The 23909-nt window shown below is 34.3% G+C and overlaps 1 protein-coding gene across 5 annotated transcripts in view; it reads left to right on the top strand.

The window, feature by feature from the left end:
* The window catches only part of DGKB (diacylglycerol kinase beta), a 485460-nt gene that overhangs the window by 188105 nt on the left and 273446 nt on the right, over window positions 1–23909 (top strand). For all 5 annotated transcript variants that reach the window (XM_084897103.1, XM_084897105.1, XM_084897104.1 and 2 more), the window contains 5 exons: window positions 5504–5577; window positions 8801–8875; window positions 17445–17530; window positions 20303–20392; window positions 21554–21714. In XM_084897103.1, coding sequence (XP_084753229.1) covers window positions 5504–5577; window positions 8801–8875; window positions 17445–17530; window positions 20303–20392; window positions 21554–21714 — 486 coding nt within the window. The remainder of the gene's footprint in view (window positions 1–5503; window positions 5578–8800; window positions 8876–17444; window positions 17531–20302; window positions 20393–21553; window positions 21715–23909) is intronic.

Below are 23909 nucleotides of genomic sequence, written 5' to 3'. Positions count from 1 at the left end.
ATTAAAAAATAATTATAAATATTATATCGTATTCCAACTAAATAGTCATATTAAAAACAGTAGGTAATTAACATTTTATGTCGATGAGTTTCATCCCACTATCCAGACAATAATTTTTCAAGCTTTATGTGGCATATGAAAATATCAGGAAAAGTTGTCAAGAAGCAAAGTATAAATATCAACCCTTATAAAACAGTGACAAATAAGTATAACTTAATGCAATCATCATTTTAATATTTTGAATTTAGAAATATTAGTTTACAAGTAGGTAAATAGACTGTTTCACATCAGTAGAATGGAGAAAAATATGATACACATAGGTATTAACAGAATTTTGGGGATAACTTTTAAAAAGGTAAAATCCTAGAATTTTGGAGAGCTATTTCACGCAAAATGGTAAAATAATTAATTTTCATGTGGTAATCAATTCTAAAATAAAATGTTTGTTTATTTATCAGAAAAAGTAAATAAATGTTCAAGAAAATTACTTTATGTGAGTTTTAAAAAATTATATCATTAAAAATATTGAGTTGCTTTCCAGTTTGCATATAACTCAGTGACAGAAGAGATCTACACTGCTTAAAGAAGACTATTAATCATAGTTAAGCACATTCATCTTACTTCTTTCCAGCTAACCAGCATAATGATCAGGATTATTATTTCTAATTAGAGGAAGTAATAGATCATGTATAACCTTAGGATGAGTCTCATTAATTAACCCGAGTCCTAGGGGACTTCAAATAGAGGTGGTTAGGCACTCTGTCTTTGTCATCACCCACACCACAAGTTTACTTTTAGTGCCTATGATCAAGTTTAAGGGATACTGCAACTTCTTAGCATGCAGGAGCTGTGAAGATGCAGATGACTATCCCCATGGGAACCAATAAATAGAAAACAAGAACAATTGTTTAAAGTGTATTAGACAAAAGTTACCTGGTCCCTAATTATTCTTTGAGAAAACTTTTCAAGTAAAAGGATCACTTGAAGCTCAAAGAAGTGTAGTTTATAATATTCTTAACACAAGACAAAGAGGGGAACTTTATACTGAAATACCTCAAAGCAAACCAATGTTGTCCCCACCAAACTGCTTTTCCCTCTCCCTACTCTTTCCTATTTGCAGTATCTCCTTTTTATAGTCAGCACAAGGCTAAACTGCACAACACCTATGCACTATACACAACTATATGGTGTATGTATAAAAATTAATTCCCTTTCTTTGATTGTTGCTGTGTGTGTGTGTGTGTGTGTGTGTGTGTGTGTGTGTGTGTGTTGTATTTTTCCTACTTAGGGCTCAAGCCTGTTGATTCTTATAATCAGTTCTTCATTGTCATTTATAATTAGTTCTTCATTATTCTCATTATGTCCAGATTAATTTGAGTATTACAACAACTTTGAGTACTACAACTTTTAAAGTGAGTCCCTGTCTCCATACATATAATGTACTAGTTTATAAGTGATATGAAACAATGGAGAGAAAAAAGCTAAGAAGTGCCAGGACAAAGGGTTAGAGTTGTCTATAATTTTATGTAAGATGGCTAGATTAGAAGTGAGACTTCAGGGATACCTCAAAAATGATTGACTCATGCAATTGAAAAGATGGAGAAGGATCTCCGTGAATGAGGTTTGAAGAGAAATTTCTGATGCTGTTAGACATCTAAATGGAGATGTCAAGTAGGCAGACAGATATGTGAATCTACAATTTAGGAGAGAAGACAGATATGAATTTGGAAATGATAGGCATTTTGATGGAACTTAAAGCCATCATTTAAAATGAGGTCACTAAGGGAACAGTGGTTGACCTGGGGTTTCAAATCAGCCTGATCCTAAAGCCACGTTCTTTAATGTTTACAGTATGAAATTGCCTCTCTATGTGTCTGAATAAGATTTCCTCTGATTAGCTCTATTCTCTATAGAGAATAATCTAGTATGAAATGTTTCCTTGTGAAATGTCTTTCACACCTAATTTATAATTATACACCAAGATTTTAAGTACCACACGTGCTATAAAATATTCCTTGAATACTTTTTTCTGTTATTAATGTTTTCTAGATTATTTTGCATTACCCAATCTTATCTTTTCTTAAACACTGTTTTGAGAAGCATCAGGTTCTGTAGAGATGCCTCAAGTCCAGTGATAGTTGATGTGAAACTGAGAGTTCAGGGAATTTTTTTACACTTTAGACAGAGTAACTCACCTTTCATGTCTTTTATATAATCTTCCATTTTAAATTATTTAAAATGTTATATAAATATTTACTTACAAGAGCAAATAGTTTTAGGATAACCACTTTTTTTTAATATATTCATATTTTTGTCTTCACCCTCTCATTCTACCAAAATCTTTAACAAAACAAATGTGATATTTTAGGATGTCAATAAATCAGTTTTCAAAATAACTGAGTTGTACATCTTATTTCAGAATGATTGAGCAAAAAAGAGAAAACTTGTGGACAGAGACAATTTGTTATAGAAGTATGCTCCTGAAACCTGTATAATTTTGTTAACCAGTATCTCCCCAATATATTCAATACAAAGAAAAAAAGTTAAACACATTAAAATAATTTTTGAAAGGAAAAATTGTTCGAATATAAAAAATTAACTTTTTTTTCATGTTAAAGTGTATATAAGATGTAGTTACTTCAAAAAAGAATTGGTAAAGTTGAATATAAAATTGATATATTAGTGTTGTCTGATCCTGATTCCATTGAAGTTTTACTAGTTGTCTCAGTAATGGCTTTTATAACAAAAGGAGCTAGTCTAGAATCATGTTATTCTCTTCATTTTGAAGTTGTGTTATATTTATGAAAGAAAATATTCTTGTTTGTTGACAATGCTAAAGTAAGCAAAAGTGATGAAAAATCATTTTGGCAACATGCTCTGTAAGTGTTCATGAAAAAAAGTTTTTACAGTGTTTGCACATTTTCTGTAAATTTGGAATTCTTTCAAAATATAAAACATAAAAAGATTACTGTAAGATATTTCCATAGAACATAATTTATAGAAATCAGATATACTTACTTTCAGAAACGAATAAAACTGTATTTATTTAGTCTATTTAAATTTCTTTAAGTATATAAGATTTGCATCACAATACAAATGAGCTCCCTTAGACTGAATCCTGAGCTGAGGGCCTGTCCCCTCCTTCCCCTCCCAGTGCAGTAATGCTGTGCACCAGGCCTCTAGCAGCCTCTAGCTCAGGGGTCCTCAAACTTTTTAAAGTGGGGGCCAGATCACGGTCCCTCAGAGAGCTGGAGGGCCGGACTATATGAACTACTAATTCCTACTGTAACACCTCGGCTGCGCTCACTGCCCAAAAAACCCGGCGGGCCGGATCAGACTCCTCTGCGGGCCGCATGTGGCCCGCGGGCCGTAGTTTGAAGACCCCTGCTAGCTGAATGTGGAGTTTGTGGAGGATCATCCCAATGTGTATTTGGGTTTAGATTTAATGATTTGCTCAAAATTTGTTTCTATACCTTGAGATTTTCACCTCTACTTAAAAATAAGGAGTGAGAATTCAGATTAAATGCAGAAATCAACTAAAACCCACATCTGGTTGCATTTCTCTTTTGCCTGTGAAATCTTTAGGGGTGGTATCTGACTTTATAACAGGAGGAAAAATAAAGGTACATTCAGTTTTTCTTCCTTTTGGCTTTTAGTCGGGGAATAAAGGTATGTGTTACATTCTAGTAGCACCTTAGTTTGACCTGCAGGCACTTCTATACGTTAATTGAATGAGCACATTTACTAGTAGCTCAGAGAGACACACTGGAAAGTTACTACAGATCCAGCTCATTCATCTCATCTTCCTACTGAATTAGAAACAAGTCAGGAACAAAAAGCCTTGTCCTCTTTTCAAAGGAAAATAAAACAGAGTAAATTGTAATGAAAACTGGTTTGATAACAGTAGAACAATTATGAATATCTTACACAACTTTCTCATATAGCTAATGTGAATATTTTAACATTTTTACCTTGCCCGTGATCATTAGAAAAAAACTCATTTCACTTACGAATGGAAGAGAAATGTGTTGGCAGAATTTTTCGTCTTAGATTGTTTAATCCAACAGGAAGGACGGACATGACATGGTTGTCTTTGTGATATTAAATTTTTAAGGATACCTTCTAGGATAGAAATAAAAACAAGTGACACCTTGTATCTATTTTGAAAATATACATAAATGATCTAAAAGTTTTATCTTAATATTGAGAAGATTCCATTAGTTGTAAATGTTTATTAAAATGCTGTTTTGTCAAACTGTATTTAAATGGGAGTTATATTGGTACTGGTAAAATACTTTAATACGTTACTTCTTAACGCTGAAGTTATGTAAAATCCAAGAGTTCTCCTTTACCATAGTATCAAAAATAATGTAACCCCCCCCACCAATAAAATGCCATCACCTTACCTGTGTAAATTTCTCTTCCTGGGATATGTCACTGCTAAATATGTTTCTCTGTCTGTTTATATTGTCTGTTTCCCCACTAGAACATAAAATCTAGTAGGACAGGCCCCTTTTCTGTTCCACCGAGAAATGAGAAGTGAAGGAAGCAGTATAGGGCAAACCATAGGGACTCGGCCAATTTAATGGACTTTAGATTACCAAAAAGTCCAGACTGCGTGGAGCTGGAGCCTCCAAGCAGGAAAACAAAGCTCTGTGGAAACATTTTGAGAAATGGGACTTTTAAGCTGATAGGTGCCTCAAACCATCTTATTCACAAATGGTTGGGAAGATGGACTCCACACATGCCACAAAGTGCAAGTCTTCCATAAAAGTATATATAATATGATTATTTTTTATTCTAATACTAGAGGCCCAGTGCACGAATTCACGCACCAGTGGGGTCCCTCTGTCCTGGCCTGTTGCCCTCTCACAATTCAGAACTGCTGTTTTGGCCTGATCCCTGTAGGCCAGCCTGAGGGATCCATGCACCAGGCCTCTAGTATGCATGTAAGATCTTTGGTTAATCTCTTCCCTCCCCCCCGTCCCACCTTCCCTCTGAGATTCATCAGTCTGTTCCATATTTCCATGAATGTGAGTTGAGTACCTGCCCCCTGGTGGTCAGTGCGCATCATAGCTAAGGGGTGAACGGTTGGCCAGTTGCAATTGCTTAGGCTTTTTTTCTTAAATGTGGATACCTAGATACACCGATCTATTTTGTTATTCAGTTAATAACTGTGTTTATTTTCCCCAGTATACTCTATTCTGGCTGGTTTACTCATGGCTCCACAAATTGCACCTTTTGTTTTAATCTTATAGTTATTCACAGTTACTCTGTTCTCAAAGCTGCCTTTCTCTCCGTCCTATACCTACCTCGCTAGATCCTACCACTCTTTGTGGCATGAGCATTCCTGTTGATATGTATGTATCGAAAACACAATGATTCACTGAATAACAGAATAGATTGGTGTATCTAGGTATCCACATTTTTGAATTTGCTAATTTTGAATTTCCATGACGTAGAACTAACAGTAATGTGTCTGTATAAAAAACTTTTCTCCTAGATCACTCCAGTTCCTGGCACTCATCCACTTTTAGTTTTTGTAAACCCCAAAAGTGGTGGGAAGCAAGGAGAACGGTATGTTTTTTTCAAGTCATATTTCTATGTCATATCTATGTAAATAGGTTAATTAAAATGGTGGTGTACAGTATTTAAAAACATTATTTCTCATAGTTTACTAATTGTGATGTGAAACAAGTAATGCTAGAATCTATCTGTAGTGTATTGGGTATGACCTCTCCTTATTTTTACAATTGGAATTTTAAATTAATAATGTCCTTTTATACACATTTTTATCATAGCCCAGATATCTGAATTTTCTCTACCATACCTATCATTCCTAGCCTTTGACAGTCAATAGGTGAATTCAGTAAGCCATTACCCAGTACTGAGGAACACAATTGATATCCAGCTTCTAGACAAAGATTATAAGATTTCCTATGTGTGCATTTAATAGAACATGATGCTGTATTTCCCAAAGAAACACATACATTTAATATAAGTAAGGATGAGCTACATTTTCAGGTATTTCAATAGTTGGGCCAACAATACAAAAATGTCATTTTTTAATGGAATTAATGATTAATTCATAATTTTTAATAAAAATTTGAAAAATCACCTCATTGGGGAATAGGTCTTATATCCTTCTAAAGAGTATAGGTATAAACAAATATCTAATTATATCTGCCTTAATAATTTCTATAAGTTTTTACTAGTCTCAACCAAATAAGGAGCAATAAGAATAAAAACACTAGCACAAACATCATACAATAAAACAGAAATTACCTTTGAGGTTACCAAATAATGAAGTTCAAGTATTTCCATGAACCAAAATTTTACAAAGCAATTTCTTTCCTACTATTTAACTTCCAACTATATTTCAATGAAATGAAGAATATTCTTCACTTTTCAATCAACAAGATTTTATTTCTGTTTAATTTTTTTTCCTTTTATCAATATTCAGATTCATGCCAATGCCACATGATAAATGTTGAAATGAGGATGTTTCTAATATAGGTGAGCTAGGAAAGTGGGGAGGTGAAATTATCTTTCTTAAAACTGTGAAGTCTTTGAAGAAGAACTAGCTTTTGAATTGGTTTTGATATAAGTAAATATTCGCCAGTGAAAGAAGAAAGATTTGTGAAATGGCAAGACTTTTTTTAAGGAACCAGGAGATAGTCAGTGAGGTTAAAAATTAAGGAGGGGGAGGGACAAAATGAGACATAAAACTATTCCAAATTTAATAAAAAACATTTTATATTGTGAATAAATTCACTCTACCCTTTCATCTTAGAAATATCATAACTGTACTTAAATAGAAATATAGAAGAGGCCTAACTTTTACAGAACAGGTGAAAGAACATGAAAGTCAGAATTAAGCCAAATCTGATAGACTAGAGGCCCAGTGCATGAAATTTGTGCAAGAGTAGGCCTTTCTTACCCCCGCTGCCAACACCGGCTTCCCTCTGGCACCCAGGACCAGGGCTTCCCTCACAGCCCCGGCTTCATCCAGAAGGTCATCTAAAAGGATGTCTGGTCTAACTAGCATATTATGCTTTTATTATTATAGATATTTCTTAGGTACAGGATTGTCCACATCCAGGTTCAGGTGCTGGGAAAAAGGAGAAAATCTTTGTTGAGAAACTAGGTAATCTGATTAATCAATATTTAGAATTTTAGGGTTCTTGCAGATTTGGAAATTGGGGAGTGGGGATAAAGCAGATATTACATAGTGAATTATAGAGTTTCTGCTAGCAAACATTATAGGAATGTGTTTGTAAAAATACATGGGTTGGCAAAAGTATGCATATAGTGTGAGTATGCAAATCAGAGTTTATTCTTGTATTATCATTTATTAATTATTGTATTATTCTCCATATGGACAACTGTAAACTCACTTTTGCCCATCCTTATATATAGTAATATTGTACATGAATATCAAATTAATATAAAAACACTAATATTTTTCCACTTTTTTTTTTGTCTAAAACTTCTAAGCATATGGGCAATATATCCTCTTAGAAACATTTATCTTTCATTTGTTGTAAGAAGCTTGATTTCTTTCAGAAAAAAATGAATTTTTTAATATGTGCTATTGAAATGTTTAGCAATTTTAAGACCTGAATGGTTGTTGATGTAAAATAATTAGGCAGATGTCACTTTCTTTGCTTGCATACATACATATGCACAATCCGATTTTGTAAGTGGAATAGATAGTGTTCAACTCTGTTAGGTTGGCTCAGTATCCTATAATTTTCATGAGGATCTGTTAAGAGAAGTTATTTAAGTAATTTTATACTGATAATTTAAAAATATTTATTTAAAATTTAATTAGCTAAATAATATGTAAACGGACAATAATGTTTTACATGCATGTGCCTATATAGAATATAAATATCATTATTTCTATTTATAAACTATAATAGAGGCCCAGTGCACGAATTCATGCACAGGTGGTGGGGTCTAGCTGGCCTGGTCCCAATTGGGGCTGATCTGGGCCCGTCCTGTTGGGAGGAGGAGATGGCAGGAGGTTGGCTGGCGGGTCTGCCCTGATTAGGGCCTGATTAGGGCCAGGTTGGCTAGAGGAAGGGGCCACAGGTGATTGGCCAGTGGGCCTGGCCCCCTATTGCTGATCTGGGGTCAGCAGCCAAGGGAGGGGCTGTGGAAAGTTGGCTGGTCAGCCCTGCCCCTTTTCGGGTCGGAGGGGGGCTATAAGGAGTGGAACTGACTGGGAGGAGGAGATGTGGGCTGATCAGAGTGGTGGGGACCCATTGGGGGCAGCCATGACAGGAGGTTGGCCTGCTGGCCTTACCCCTTATTGGGGTGGGGATTGCGATCAGGGGTGGGGCCAACCATGGGTAAGGGTCTTGGGGGGTGGTGACCAGCCACCCCACTCCCCTATCAGGGTGGGAAAGGCTGATCAGGGGCAGGGCCAGTTGGGAAGAGGGGCAATGGGAGGTTGGCCAGCCAGACCCATCCCTCGATCAGGTTGGTTTGTTGGCTGCAGTGGGCGTCATAACAACTGCTTGTTCCAGCTGTTCTGGCATTCAGGTTGCTGGCTTTTTATATATATAGATTGCTTTGTAATGACTACTTAGCTTCTTTTCCTAAATGATCCACTAGTTTCTATTAAGCTTTTATATTTTTAATTGTTTTAATACAAAATTTATCAAATGTATGTAATTATAACCATATATATATATATATATATATATATATATATATAATATTGAGAGGTGCTATTTATTTAAAATGTTGATATGCCACTAATTATTTTTCTTTCATATTTTCATCTGTATAGAATTTACAGAAAATTCCAATATCTACTAAATCCTCGTCAGGTTTACAGTCTTGCTGGAAATGGACCAATGCCAGGGTAAGTTCAAGGATAATGTCATAACCATTTGACTCATTTAACAAATTAATTGAATAAGCCTTCCATACCTAAAAATGTTATTTGAATACAGTATATAAAAAATGACAACATAGAATATCAACCACATAAAAAAAAAGCAATGCAGATGCTGTTTTTGAAAATAGCGTGCTTCAAATATATTTTCCTCCCTTTTAAATATTGTGAGGTAATATTAATACAAATGCTAATAATAATAATTTCACATACAGATGCATACACACACACTAGGGTGCCTCAACGCCTAAACCATGAGACGTTGAAAAACTATTCCCCTCATAAAATACAGCCTATAAATCTAAAGAGTAAAGAAAAGGCTAGTTAGCAAAGAAGCAAAATCATAATATGATTTTATTAACTTAGTATTTTCAAAATCTAATGAGTATCATCTCTTTCTAGGTACTTTGTTGTTTATAGGTAAGATATAGTAAAATAAAATCATTTTTCTGCAGAAATCATATATTTTTGATTTCACAAATACGACACTGAAATAAATTGTCCTTAATTTGGTCTTGTTAACTAATTAATGTCATCTTCTTCCACTGACCTGCTTTCTCTCTGTCACCAGGAGAGCAAACATTAGACCAGATGAGTGGAGAGAAGCTCTGTGTAACCTCACACAAGCTTCTTCTTCTTCTTTTTTTTTTTTTAATATATTTTATTGATTTTGTACAGAGAGGAAGGGAGAGAGATAGAGAGTTAGAAACATCGATGAGAGAGAGTCATCGATCAGCTGCCTCTTGCACACCCCCTACTGGGGATATGCCCGCAACCAAGGTACATGCCCTTAACCGGAATCGAACCCAGGACCCTTCAGTCCCCAAGCCGACGCTCTAGCTCTATCCATTGAGCCAAACAGGTTTCGGCACAAGCTTCTTTTTTACAAAAATACGATTAAAATACGCTCCTAGGTTATTCCCACAAACTAGAAATCAAATATTGAAATTATACTATTTTAAGTGCTCAGAATAAAATTTTATACTAATGTTTCTATGTTACATAAATATCAGTGCAAAGCCATTATTAGCACAGGTCCCCATAATTACATTTATCTCTTTCTTGCCCTCCCTGTTACTGTCCTGGGCCCCTTTTCAAATGCCAGAGCAGTGATCTGTGGAAAATACTTGGTTTAAAGACAGGTTCACCACAAGCCTTTAGCTCAGAACAAGGCCATTGTCCAGCTCCAGATTATTGGGTAGGCGAGCTACACACAGGAAATCCTTATCTAAATAACAACAAACTGAAGTAAAGTCTTAATATTAACAAATAAGCTCAGGCAGGATGGCTATATTTCTCCTTTATTAATAGTCTCTGAACTTAAAAGAAGTAGGTCTTATTCTGCAAAAATTAGAAATTATGTACTAAAAATTCAGTTATTCCAAGGTCTCTGTAACTCCACCTAGACTGAGACATCTAGGATTTGCCCTGTGTTTCATAGTTGAATGCGATGCCTACTGACTCTGCTAATCACAAGCCTTATAACTTAAACTCTCCATGTCTTTATTATCTTTGTTGTAAGAGAAAAGTAGTAGCTGCTTTATGGGTTAGCTCTGAAGTTAAATTGGATGATGCCTATAAAAATGTGATTATCATAATATGTCCTCAATTCATGTTATTTATTATCAATACTAATAGGAATTAATTAATTAATGACATGACCACTTTTTTTAAGTATATGCATGTATATATTGATTTCTGAGACTGAGGTAGAGATAGAAATATCAAAAATAAGAGAAAAGTATTGACCAGCTGCCTTCTGCAGGCCCCCTCCTGCAGGCCCCTTACATCCCATGGATGTGTCTTGACCAGGAATTGAACCATGACTTCCTGGTTTATAGGTCAAACACTGAGCAATACCGGCCTGGCAACATGACCACTTTTTAGCTCTATGTAAATATATCGCCGCAACATTGCTTTGAGCTTTGATTTCTCATCTTATATTTTCCTTACTCTAAATATATATTCTACAGGTTGACTTTCACTCTTTTAATTTTAGGCATCCTATTATCCTCTGCTTTATTTGAATACTAGAGGCCCAATGTAAGAAATTCATGCAAGAGTAGGCCTTCCTTCCCCCACTGCCAGCACTGGCTTCCCGCTGGCACCCGGGACCCAGACTTCCCTCTGACACCTGGGTCCTGGGCTTCCCTCTGGCCACTGGCAGGCAACTGGGATGGGCTTCCCTCGCAGCCCTGGCTTTGTCCAGAAGGTTGTCTGGAAGAACATCTGGAAGGATGTCTGGTCTAGTAACATATTATGTTTTTATTATTATAGAATGATTATAGATTGAAAAAATTAAAGTAATATGTGTCCTTATAAAAAGCCATACCACAATAAATATTATTTAGAAAGTAACCCAAAGGCACTACAACTGTGAATTGTTTGTATGTATACTCCTAGAACATTTTCATAAAATGTAATGTATGTATATAATGTAGTAACATATAATATGTTCATACAAAATATATTCATATTACACATATATGTTGTAAAGATATATTTTTATATTATTTAGAATAGTTCTTTTTAAATACTTTTATTGTTTTCAGAGAGGAAGAGAGAGAGAGAAACATCAGTGATGAGAGAGAATCATTGATCAGCTGCCCCCTGTACACTCCTTCACCGGGGATGAAGCCCACAACCTAAGCATGTGCTTTAACCAGGAATCAAGCTGCGCCCTCCTGGTTCATAGGTTGATACTCAACCACTGAGTCCCGGGCAGAATAGTTCTCTTATTATATTCAAAAGCTAATGATAAGTATCAGTTACATTATTTTTTAAAGCTATACAATATTCTTTAGTTTTGTTAGCCATTCTGTTATTTTTAAGTATATTTTTATTGATTTCAGTGAGAAAGGGAGAGGGAGAGAGACATAGAAACACCAATGATGACAGAGAATCACCAATTGGCTGCCTCTATTACTGGGAATCGAGTTGCAACTGGTGCATTGTCCATTTTACGCCATTAGGAATTGAACCATGATCTTCTGGTTCATAGGTCTACACTGGCTAGGCTAAGCATTTTATTATTGATAAGCATTTACAATGCCTATACATGTAAAATTACTGTAAACCCTGTTGATATGTATCAAATTAGGTATGTTTTTTTAAAAAGCATATTCAAATATATTTATTCAATCAATTGACATAAGTAGAATTTTTATTTGACAATATTTTTATTTTTTATTATATAAATTTCTGCCAAAATTCTATACAAAGAGTAAGTACTAAATTACAATCCTAGCAGCAGTGTATAATGCTGATTTTCCACAACCTCCTTTAAACTGGCTATCTTTAGCAATTTCTATTTTTGTCCAATGTGACAGGCAGTTCAATGACAATGAGCCAAAATAGGTAAACTGATAGTAGATGATTATTTCAGAATCCTTTAAGAATGATGATGTAGTAACCTATTCCTATAATTTAATTAGAAAGAATAATAGTTTACAGTGTAGTCCACACTAAAATAGAATATTTATGCAACAACTAGGTAAAAAGGGTAAAGATAGCTTAACAATAACAGCAAGGGTAATATATTCAGTGTATATTTATCCAAATGACTACCAGATGCCCCTAACAAGCACATTGAGCAAAATAGATGCTGTCTGCCCTCCTGTGTTTATGTTTTAGTAGAGGAAGGAAAGTGAAACTAATAAAATATATGTTATGTCAATAGAAAAGGTGAACTTAGTGGGCACTGGCAGTGAGTATTCTGTTATTTTTTTTTAATAGGACAAGCAGGGAAGAACTCCCTGAGTGTAGACATGACAAAAAATATTAGATATAATATTTCTGTGGGTGAGTTAGGGAAATGGAAGGGGTAGCAAATATAGGTAATACTTCAATAAAGGAAAAATAATCACATGAGTAATACAGAGTAGGGCAAAAGTAGGTTTATAACTGTTCATATGGAAAATAATATAATACTTAATAAATGATACAAAAATAAACTGTTTCATGTACTTACAACCTTAAACCTAATTTTGCCCCATCCTGTAATCTGTGAATAGTACAATGAAATTTATTTGCATATACATTTTGGTTATATCTTAAAACAGTCAAATGAAGGAGATGTTAATTTAATCTTAAAGCTAAAAACATGCTTAGAATGATTAAATAATTCTCCAAGGCTATTATTTAATGAATAAAAAACTAAGGAATGAATGAATTTAGAGAAAACATCATGGATTAAGTGGATTAAGAAGGTGAGATAGAGAGGTCAATTTATCAACCGATTTAGCAATCAATTTAAGGAGAGTAAGCTGGTCTGACAGTCACATGGGGTTTATGTTTGGGGTAGGATGCTGCTGAAGAACCAATGATGACAATTTTTAAAGAAAACAAGAATGAATAAGAGATGACACATCATCATGGAATAGAAGAACAATGGTGAGTCAAATGGACAGTTAGGCTTTCACCAGAAACAATGAGCTCTGTGGTAAACTCTTATTCTGAAGAGCTTTTGTATGTTCAATGACAAAATATTTGAAAACTTAGGAGTTAGACAAATTGATGTAGAAATATAACTGGGTTAGGAAGAATGAGAAAATATGATTTTTCCCAATAATTATTAAAGGAGACTGAGAAATTCATACTGAAATTTAGCTTGCCGAAACTGATTTAGGGAAATTAGAAACAAAATTTTGTTGAATAATTATTAAGCAAATTAAAACAATTACATAAAATCTTTCTATTTAAAAAAATAAAAAAGGAAATCAAAGACTCACCAGAATAGTCTGTATACAAGTGCTACTTATTTTATGGAACTTTCAAAATTCTACAAATGCTTCCAAAAGTAGAAAATGAAGGCATACAGTGCAATTTAGTTTATGAGATATAATTTTGATAAAAATTAGAGATGGTATAGAGAATAAAAATAGTCTATTGTATTCATAAACTTATATGCAAAACTTCTAAACCAATTATCAAACCAGTTCCAATTCCCTATAAAATTATTAATAACATCCAATGTAGTGCATGAAAGAATAATGAAAATGCAGAAATATATAATTTTACTGATTAAATGGGATCATCCCTGTTAATATCTTAAAATATGCAGAACACTAATTTATAATAAAAGTTATGAAAGCAAGAATAGAAGAAAGCTTTATTAACCTTAAAAAATGAGTCATTCAGAGATGAAAAAGAAAATCCCTACAGCAGATAACACCCTAAAAAGAGAAACCCTGGAATTATCTCATTTAAATTTTGGAACAAGATATGGTGGTTACCTGTGGGTATACCAATTCAACAATATATTGGTGCTGCAGATAGTACAATACAAGGAGAGAAATAGAAATCATAAGCATTAGAGATAGAGATCACTAATGGGACCATTGTTATTAGCATATGAAACTGTTGTTTACATAGAAATCCAAATGAATTTATAAACAAAGTATAGGCAATATATAAAACAGGAGTAATGTGTCTGTTTAAAAGATTAATATATAAAAGTCAAACATATTTGTATGCACCAGCAACAAAAACATTAAAATTAATTTTGAAGTACCATCATTGACACTTAGGCTGTTTCCAAGTCTTAGCTCTTGTAAATTGCGCTGCTATAAACATAGAAATATATATATTCTTTCTGATGGGTGATTCTGAATTCTTGGGATATATTCCTAGAAGTGAGATCACTGGGTGAAATGGTAGTTCTATTTTTAATTTTTTTGAGGAAACTCCAAATGGTTTTCCATGGAGGCTATACTAGTTTGCATTCCCTTTTCTCCACATCCTCGACAACACTGTTTGTTTATGATTTGTTGATAGTAGCCATTCAGCAGATGAATGGATTAAAAAGCTGTGGTACATCTATATAATGGAATACTATCTATACTAATAAAAGGGTAATATGCTAATTAGACTAGAGAGACTGGATGTCCTTCTGGACATTCTTCTGGACAAAGCTATGGTGACTGGGGCCAAGGCAGAGGTAATTAAGGGCAATCAGGCAGGCAGGGAAGAGTGGTTAGGGGCAGTCAGGCTGGCAGGGGAGAGCAGTTAGGGGCATGAGACAGGCAGGCAGAGGCAGTTAGGGGTGATCAGGCAGGCAGGCTGAGGTGGCTAGGGGCGATCAGGCCGGCAAGGGAGAGCAGTTAGGGCTCATCAGGCCACCAGAAAACCAGTTAAAGGCATCAGGCAAGTAGGCAGAGGGGTTAGCACAATGCTCTCTAGATCCATTTTTGCTGTTGCAGAGTAAATAACACCTAATAGTAAAAGTTCTTTCTATTAGGTGTTATTTATGCATGAGGTCAACAAAAAAAACTCATGCATATATGCACAACCCATAGTCACAGACAATAAGGGGGTGAAAATTCACAGTATAATAAATAAGGAAATACATGAAATTTTTATGTTCTAAATATTCATGGTTCTTATCAAGTATTTAATTTTATACATTTCTTTTTATGCATTATTTGTATTACTGTGACAAAATGTTTTTATTGGTGCTAATTTAAGTGAAAATATTCCTCATAATATGTAAAGAGTTTATAGGATAATGAATGAGAACTCAGTGGAAAAGGAGCAAGACTTTGAAGATGAAGTTCACTGAAGAAGTCACATCTATTAAACCTACAAAAATATACTTAACCCATTAGTAAAGAGGGATATGTGATTTTACAGTCATTGACATGCTCCTCTCTTTTGCTATTAATAAAGAAATGTCACAAACTTGTTTATATGCCATGCTTCTGAGTTACAAGAAATGGACACTTACATCTATAATGGGAGCCATTTAGAGGGTCAGATGAACTTTTCCTTTCTAAAAGAATAGCCTTCAAAACATTCACATTCTCTTATAAATGTGCTTAAAATAATGTTAACTACAATACCTACTTTTTTTTGTAACAACGAAACAGTAGAAAGAGGTGGTTTAAAAGAACATAAAGATGCTTTAAGTCATGAAATGTACTACCTACATAATACAATATATTCTCTTATCATGATGCAACACTGTGTACAGACACAGAAAGGTATTTTGGAATTTTCTTTATTTTTTTAAATATGTTTTATTGATTTTTTACAGAGAGGAAGGGAGAGATATAGAGAGCTAGAAATGTCGATGAGAGAGAAACATCAACCAATTGCCTCTTGCACATCCCCTACTGGGGATGTACCCGCAACTCAGGTACATGCCCTTGACCGGAATAGAACCTGGGATCTTTCGGTCCACAGACCGACGCTCTACCACTGAGCCAAACTGGTTTCGGTGATATTTTGGAATTTTCTAAGTGAAAAAAAATGCACACAAATAAATCAACAAGACATATAGCATAATCCCATTTGTGTTAAAATATGCATATAATATAATTTATATGTTTTATATATACATATAAATAAATATACATGAAAATATTCTATTCTATTCTATTCTATTCTATTCCATTCCATTCCATTCCATTCCATTCCATTCCATTCCATTCCATTCCATTCCATTCCATTCCATTCTATTCTATTCTATTCTATTCTATTCTATTCTATTCTTACCAGTGGTTATCTCTAGGACAAGGGAAGTACAAAGATACATTCAAATATTTATGTCCTGTTTCAATTCTCTTATTGTAAGAAAATGGCATATATGATTAAATAAATGGCTTCATTACTTGCCTTCATTAACTCCCCAAAAGCAGGTTGCATTAATGGCATGCTTCATGTAGTAGCAACTGAAGCAGTGGGCATTTATTTCAGCTGACCCAGCAATTAGGCTTGAGTGTTTCTGGAAACCAAGCATGGTAATCCAGGTCAAGATCATCCAAAGAATATATATATGCATTCATATAAAAATATGCATAGCCCAGAGACACAGACAATAATGTGGTGAATACTTACAAGGGGGAAGGATGGAAGGTGGCAAAAGGTGTGTGTGTGTGTGTATGTGTGTGTGTGTGTGTGTGTGTGTGTGTGTGTGTGGTGGGGGTGGAATGGGAGACATCTGTAAAAGAGTAATAAATAAACAAACAAATAAATAAATAAATAATAAATGGAGAAGCTTACCTCCTATTTGCAGATTATAAGTCAGAAGGAAACACTGACACAGTTGGCTAGAACCTCAAAAGCAGCCTGTTCAGTTTCTCCCAGTAATGGAGAACCCAGAATCCTCTCAGAGACATATTCACTGACAAGATAGTCACATTAGTATAATTGTTCAAGAGAATTTTTGGTTAATAAGTATTATGACATGAAATACTGTAGTATATGTCACTTTGGATTATATAAACTGCCGATCAAATCTGGGAGGTTTCTTACTTATAATTGTCATTTCCAATTTTTTAAACTTTAGAGTTCACTAAAAATAGAATATATATTATAGAATCTAGTATATATAATTAAAATATATTTTACATTAAGACCTGTTAATACTTTTAGAATTGTATTCTACAATAAATAAGGATTTATAATAATATTCTTTCAATAAAATCATTGAGATTTTAGTTTTCAAGAAATAACAATACTTTTAGTAGATGAAATCCTAATACAAAAGTCCTAGTTTTAAATAATAATCATGTGCAATGACATGCTTATTTTTCAGGTTGAACTTTTTCCGTGATGTCTCTGACTTCAGAGTGTTGGCCTGTGGCGGAGATGGCACTGTGGGGTGGATTTTGGACTGCATAGGTAATGGAGACCCATATTTAACGTGGCTGGGGTGAGAGTGGTAACCTTAAATTCTGTGTCTTTTATTGATATGTTTGGATGCTGCAGAGATATAATTAGACATTTGGCATGTTGCACACTATTTACTGGTTTAATTTGTTATACTATATTATAAAATTTTAATTGACAGAAAAACTTACAAGTACATGCAAATACTCTCTTTCTAATCCATTTCTCATGGAATTGACTAAACCTACAGACTTATTTTTTAAATGAGGTTCCATTTGTTCCTTTGTCCTAGGCAGGGAGCCAAAGGGGGTTTTAGCATTTGTGATCAAGTTTATGTCGGATAGATGTACTCATTTGGTGTAAGCATGAAAACTCAGTACCTTGCCCTCTGTACACATTCCTCATCAATCATCTCTCTCTATATAAAACCCTAATATGCAAATAGACCGAATGGCAGAACAACCAAATAACTGGTTGCTGTGATGTGCGCTGACCACCAGGGGGCGTGCGGAACACGGTGGGCGTTGGTCATGGTGGGATGGTGGAGCAGGTGAGCTGGAGGGCCAGACCAGGGTGGGGAACCATTTGCTATCATCTGGGTGAGCCTCTGGTGGTGTTTGAAAATTGTTTGCTCCTGTGCTGCCAGTCCCGCCTGGTGCTCCCACCTGCTGCAGGTGCCTGCCCTGATCGCCCCTCAAGGCTTCTCCAACTCCCCCTTCTCTTGAGGGGCGACCAGGGCTGGCAGCCACCTCTTGCACCCACTGCTGGTGATAGCCCCATTCGTACATGCAGCCAGGAGACTCTATGGCTCCAAGAAGTTAAAATATTGAGCAAAGTTTTTTAACTGTGAACTGACAGAACTAGGGTTAGAACCCACACTTCAAATTTATTTTATACTAGAGGCCCGGTGCACGAAATTCATGCAAGGGCCTTCATCCTGGCCCCTTCCTGCCTCGGCCTACGTACACTGAGGCTTTGTCCAGAACGTCTGGAAGGATGTTCAGTCTAATTAGCATATTATGCTTTTATTATTAGACATGGCATTCCTGTTCAAATTTTAAAAGCTTGATTTTTATAAGCAAACAAATCAGATACATGATTGAGAAAAACTTTCTATAATATATTCAGAAAAAATATGTATTTTGGATAGACAGTCAGCTGTCAGAACTGATTACTGCTCAGTAAAATAGATCATGAACTGGTCTTTATGGAAAGATAAATTTAATATAAATGTTCACTTCTTATTTCTCATTTCAGTTACTGCATGACCAATTCTTTTTTAAAAAAATAGGTCCTTTCATAAAAAGGAAAGAATTGATTCAAATAAATGTAACTATATGTATGAATTGAAGCAAACTTTTTAATAATCAGTGCAGGTGAGGATATTCTACCTTTTTATACATGCGTAAATACTTAAATTATAAAAATGAATACAAGTTGTCAGTACACATTTGGTAAGCATCTAACAATTTTAATATAGTAACAATTTTTAAAAAAAGCAGTAACTAGTATCAACATGTCATATTTAAGGAGAAAGCCAGGATTCAATAATTGCAAAAATTAAAGAGGTGCTCAAATAGTATTTGAGAACTTGTAAGAATTTTAGAGTGAAAAGAGTATGATATCATTGGTTTGTTTTAACCCTCAAAATCCAAGCTCTAGCTATAAACTCTGGTACATCCCTAAATAATCTATTTCCTCCCTATTCTTACACACTGCTGACTGAGTGGCTGAGAAGGGAGAAAAAGTAAAGTAACATGTGATTGTGAGATTCATTCAAAGCATTTGATGATTCAGACAAATACATACGGGCTTTCACTGGCACAGATCTCAGAGTTTATGAAGCTCCTATGTTGTTTACTCTGCCACAAGGCAGCCCCCTGGGTGGGCACCACACCGGCATTGTGGCATTTTATCAGCTTTTAGAATTCAGTGTTTTCAAAATATTTTATTCTTTAAAGTAAAATGTACCATGAATTGATGTTGCAAAAAGACTTTATATAGGACCCCATCCCTCTCCTCTGGTGGCACTGTAGGTATGTATATGCCTACACTATATATGCATACCTGAGATTTTTTTTTTAAGATTGAAGTCTTTTATTACATTTTTCAATTATAGTTGACATTCAATACTAGTTCACATTTGTTTGCAGTGCCCAGCATGGTGTTTACACATTCATATAATTTATGAAGTGATCACCTCAGTAAGTCTAGTATCCTCCTAGCACAATACATAGATGTTACAAAATTATTGACTGTGTTTCCTAAGCTGTATTTTACATCCCCAAGTTTATTTATAGCTACCAATTGGTACTTTTTAATCACTTCACTTTTTCCACCTCATCCTCCTATCTGGCGACCATCAGTTTGTTCTCTGTACTTATAAGTCTGTTTCTGTTTAATTTGTTTATTTATGTTATTCTTTATATGCCATATGTAAGTGGAATCATATGGCATTTGTTTTTATCTTACTTATCTCAATGGAGTTAAACTCAACTTAAACCACACATTTTAACTGGATTAGGATATTTACAAAGCTTTCCTCATGCAAGAGACTTGAAAATTCCTGTCACTTTATGAATAATGTTATTTTTGTGTGTCTTATAAATTGCTATAAATTCATAGAGATTTATCATAATTTATGACTGTATAAATCTACAAAATATAACTTTCTCTGCTTATCAGCACCTAGTGAAATGCTTTCATTTCATGCCAAACTATCTTTTTTACTGTTGTTCTATCTGTGATCAAAACTTTAATTTCTTTTATTTTTTCCACCCACAGAAAAGGCTAATGTAGTCAAGCATCCCCCAGTTGCCATTCTGCCCCTCGGGACCGGTAATGATCTAGCAAGATGCCTGCGATGGGGAGGAGGTAAAACAGCTTTAACAACAATGAAAATCTTAGTAAAATAGAAATAGAGTATAGAGCACGCCCCCCGTTCATACCCAGCGTTTCTTTATTGCATCACAACTGCCATGTGATTTTACCAAATATAATTGCCGTCGATATAGAGTATATGATTTTCAACGGTAGAAAAACAAATAGTGGACCGAGAGTTAGACTGTAAGTGTTGGGCTTCAGTGTGATACTATTTATAGATTTCAGTGGGCATGCAGACTTCCTGACCTCTGTGGTGTAGGGGTTTCTAATGTAAGAAACAAGATGGGCATGAATTAACTCTAAAGTAATATTCAGATTTTTAATTCCTGAGTTGTGTGCTACAGGGACAAACTAAGAAAAACATCGAAAGGCTAATGAATGACTTGTCCAGGAATGAACATATATTTTGAAACCCACTTTACAGCAGGCAGTGTGTTCTGTACTGGGATGCAGGGTCAAGAATAGAAAATAAAGGCTGTATTCAAAAGGGTCTTAAATCCTAGTGGCACATCACGTCCTATGTAAACAGATAACCAGCATAATGAAAGGACTCAATCCCGCAATGACAAGATGACATAGGGAGGATTGTAATGGAGGGATAATGACAGAACCATATGGACCTGGGAATGGACCTTTTAGGCAAAGGAACATTGAGTTCAAAGGACCAGTGAGGTAGGCAGCCAATTGACATATTTAAGGAACTCTAAGGGAAATAATATGTGTGGAACAGTGTGAAGAAGAGGAGCATACTTCAAGGTGAAGTCTTAAAATGTTTTCAAGTGTCATTAATAGGCTATAATTAACTGATGATACCAAAGTAAACCAGATTTTGCTAAATCATCAAGAATTAAATACTAAGTTTAGCATCTTAAACTCAGAGATGTTTGAAAAGTGTGTACTAAGACAGCATGCATCGGAAACCCATGGGGATCTAGTTAAAAATATAGTGACCTATCCTCACCCCAAATATGCTGAATAGAAATCTCTGGGGATGGGATCTAAGCAGATGGTTTTCTTTTTAAACAAACTCCCTAAGTTACTGATTTGCAACAAAATTTGAGAAGAATTGTATTTAGCTTAAGAATGATACACACTCAAACGCATAAATATAGCTTTTGAATTTTCCCCTCAATATAATGTTTTTTTATATAGGTTATGAAGGTGAAAATCTGATGAAAATTCTAAAAGACATTGAAAACAGCACAGAAATCATGTTAGACAGGTGGATGTTTGAGGTCATCCCTAATGACAAAGATGAAAAAGGAGACCCAGTGCCTTACAGTATCATCAATAACTACTTTTCCATTGGCGTGGTAAGTTTTCCACTAACTGCTATTTTTTACCAAACCTGGATAAATCGCTGTCTATAAACCTTACATTATGAAGATTTACTGATTATAAATAATTTATTTTATCTTAGTGTCAGCAAAACACCTCTTTTAATGGGTAATAATAAAGATTATGAATTTATTTAGATAGGTATCAGCAATAGATAAATGTTCATGTGCTAAGGGAAAGAAACTATTATTTTGTAATTAATTGGTTTAACCATTTGTGTTACTAAAGTGTAGGTTAGAATGGTTTATGATATGGGTTTAGTTATAAGTTTTAGTTCTGTTTTAGAGTATATTTAGTGAAAATATGAAAATAATTCATCAAATTGCATCCTATTTTCAGGTCTGTATTATATTACCATAACCTACTATAGACATTATGTTTCATTTATGGTTAGGTCTGAAATCTAAAAATAAAAAAAAATGTTTCTACTATTGTCAAGTGTTTAATAAGTCAAAAGATTAACTTTTTATTTAATTACTTGAAAACCTTAGACTGAAAGTAAAATGTCATTTGGCATTTGAGTTATTAAAGTTTTAATTCTTAAGGAATGTAACAGTAATGTCAAATAATTATGAATTCTAAAATGTATATTGTCTACAGCATTTCATTTCATTTAATATGTTATGCAGTATTATCTTATGACATAGGCATGCGCATGAGCATGTGCACACACATACACACTCCACTAGGAGACTATACAAAGCATTAGTTGAGTCTATGGAATTATGAGTAAAGCCATTTGGGTAAGAGTTCTTTGAATATATATATATATATATATATATATATATATATATATATATATATATATATTTACTATTTACTATTTTTATAGATTTCAGAGAAGAAGGGAGAGGAAGAGGTAGAAACATCAAAGATGAGAGAGAATACTCTACTGGGGATCTAGCCAGCAACCTGGGCATGTGATCTAACCAGAATTTGAACCGAGACTTTGGTTGATAGTTAACCACTGAGCTACACCAGCCAGGGATTAGCAAATATTTATGTTCCATGTATCATTCATTTATCTGCATCATAATGATTTTTTTCTCTCAGTTATAAATAATGATTATATATTTAAAAGCCTCAAATGATGATTAATAAAGACTAAATATACAATTATTTCTAATATTATAAATGATTCTTAATACTTGAGGAAAATGTAATGCATCTTGATCCATAAAAGTCCTTCTACTTATATTTGATATTAATATAAAATTAATTTAACAGCTTTTTACTTGATATCAATATAATTTTTTTAGCTTTTAAAAGTAATAAGATTTACTGACTTTAAGTAAACCCTTTGATTATTTTAATAAGTCTATCAATTTTTAGACCATTTTTATCATTAAAACAAGAATCTTTATACTTATTTGCAGTAAATTCTGGTTCCTTTTCCTAGCTCCAAGCAATAATAATTCTTTCTGCCTCTAAGATTTGCCTTATATGGACACAATTTTATATAGAAGAAATTATACAACACAGTCTTTTGCATCTGGCATCTTTCATGTCACGTTTTTGAGGTTTGCCAATATGAACCTCAAAAACTGTTTACTGTTTTCCTTTTTATTGCTGGGCAGTATCCCACTGTATGGATATTTCACATATGGCTTATACATTTACCAGTGGATGAAGGTGTAAAGTGTTTCCAGTCTTTGTGTATTATGAATAATGCTGTTCTTTTGAATCCTTTTGCTGAATTTTTTGTTTTGGCTGCAGTACTTTTTAACTCCAGAATTTTCATTTGATTCTCTTTATAATTTTTATATCTTCAGGAAATATTTTATATTTGAAGTCATCTTTGTGGTGTTTTCCTTTTTTTTTTTTTAATGTGGTTTACTTTAGTTCTTATGACATGTTTATAATAGCTATTTTGAAGTCTTTGTCTGGTAAACCCAATATATGGACACGATTAGAGAATTTGATAACATTTTGGCCCCATCAGTGACATTGTTTCCCCCCCCTCAAAGTACATGTCACACTGCTATTCCTCTGCATGTCTGACAGGTTTTGCTGGAAACTAGAGATTTATTTTATATAAGATATTGTGGGACTCTGGAATTAGATCCTTCCATAGAGTTTCTAGTTGTTCCTGTGTTTCGTGACTTGCCTACACTAATTATGTAGCAACTTCCTGTGGTGTATGGATATGGATGCTTCAGTGTTTTGTGTG

This window comes from Pipistrellus hanaki (genome assembly GCF_964339955.1).
Source record: "Pipistrellus hanaki genome assembly, chromosome: 10".
Classification (NCBI taxonomy): Eukaryota; Metazoa; Chordata; class Mammalia; order Chiroptera; family Vespertilionidae; genus Pipistrellus; species Pipistrellus hanaki.
Note: the sequence above shows the minus strand (reverse complement) of the source record. Positions and strands in the feature narration are given on the sequence as shown.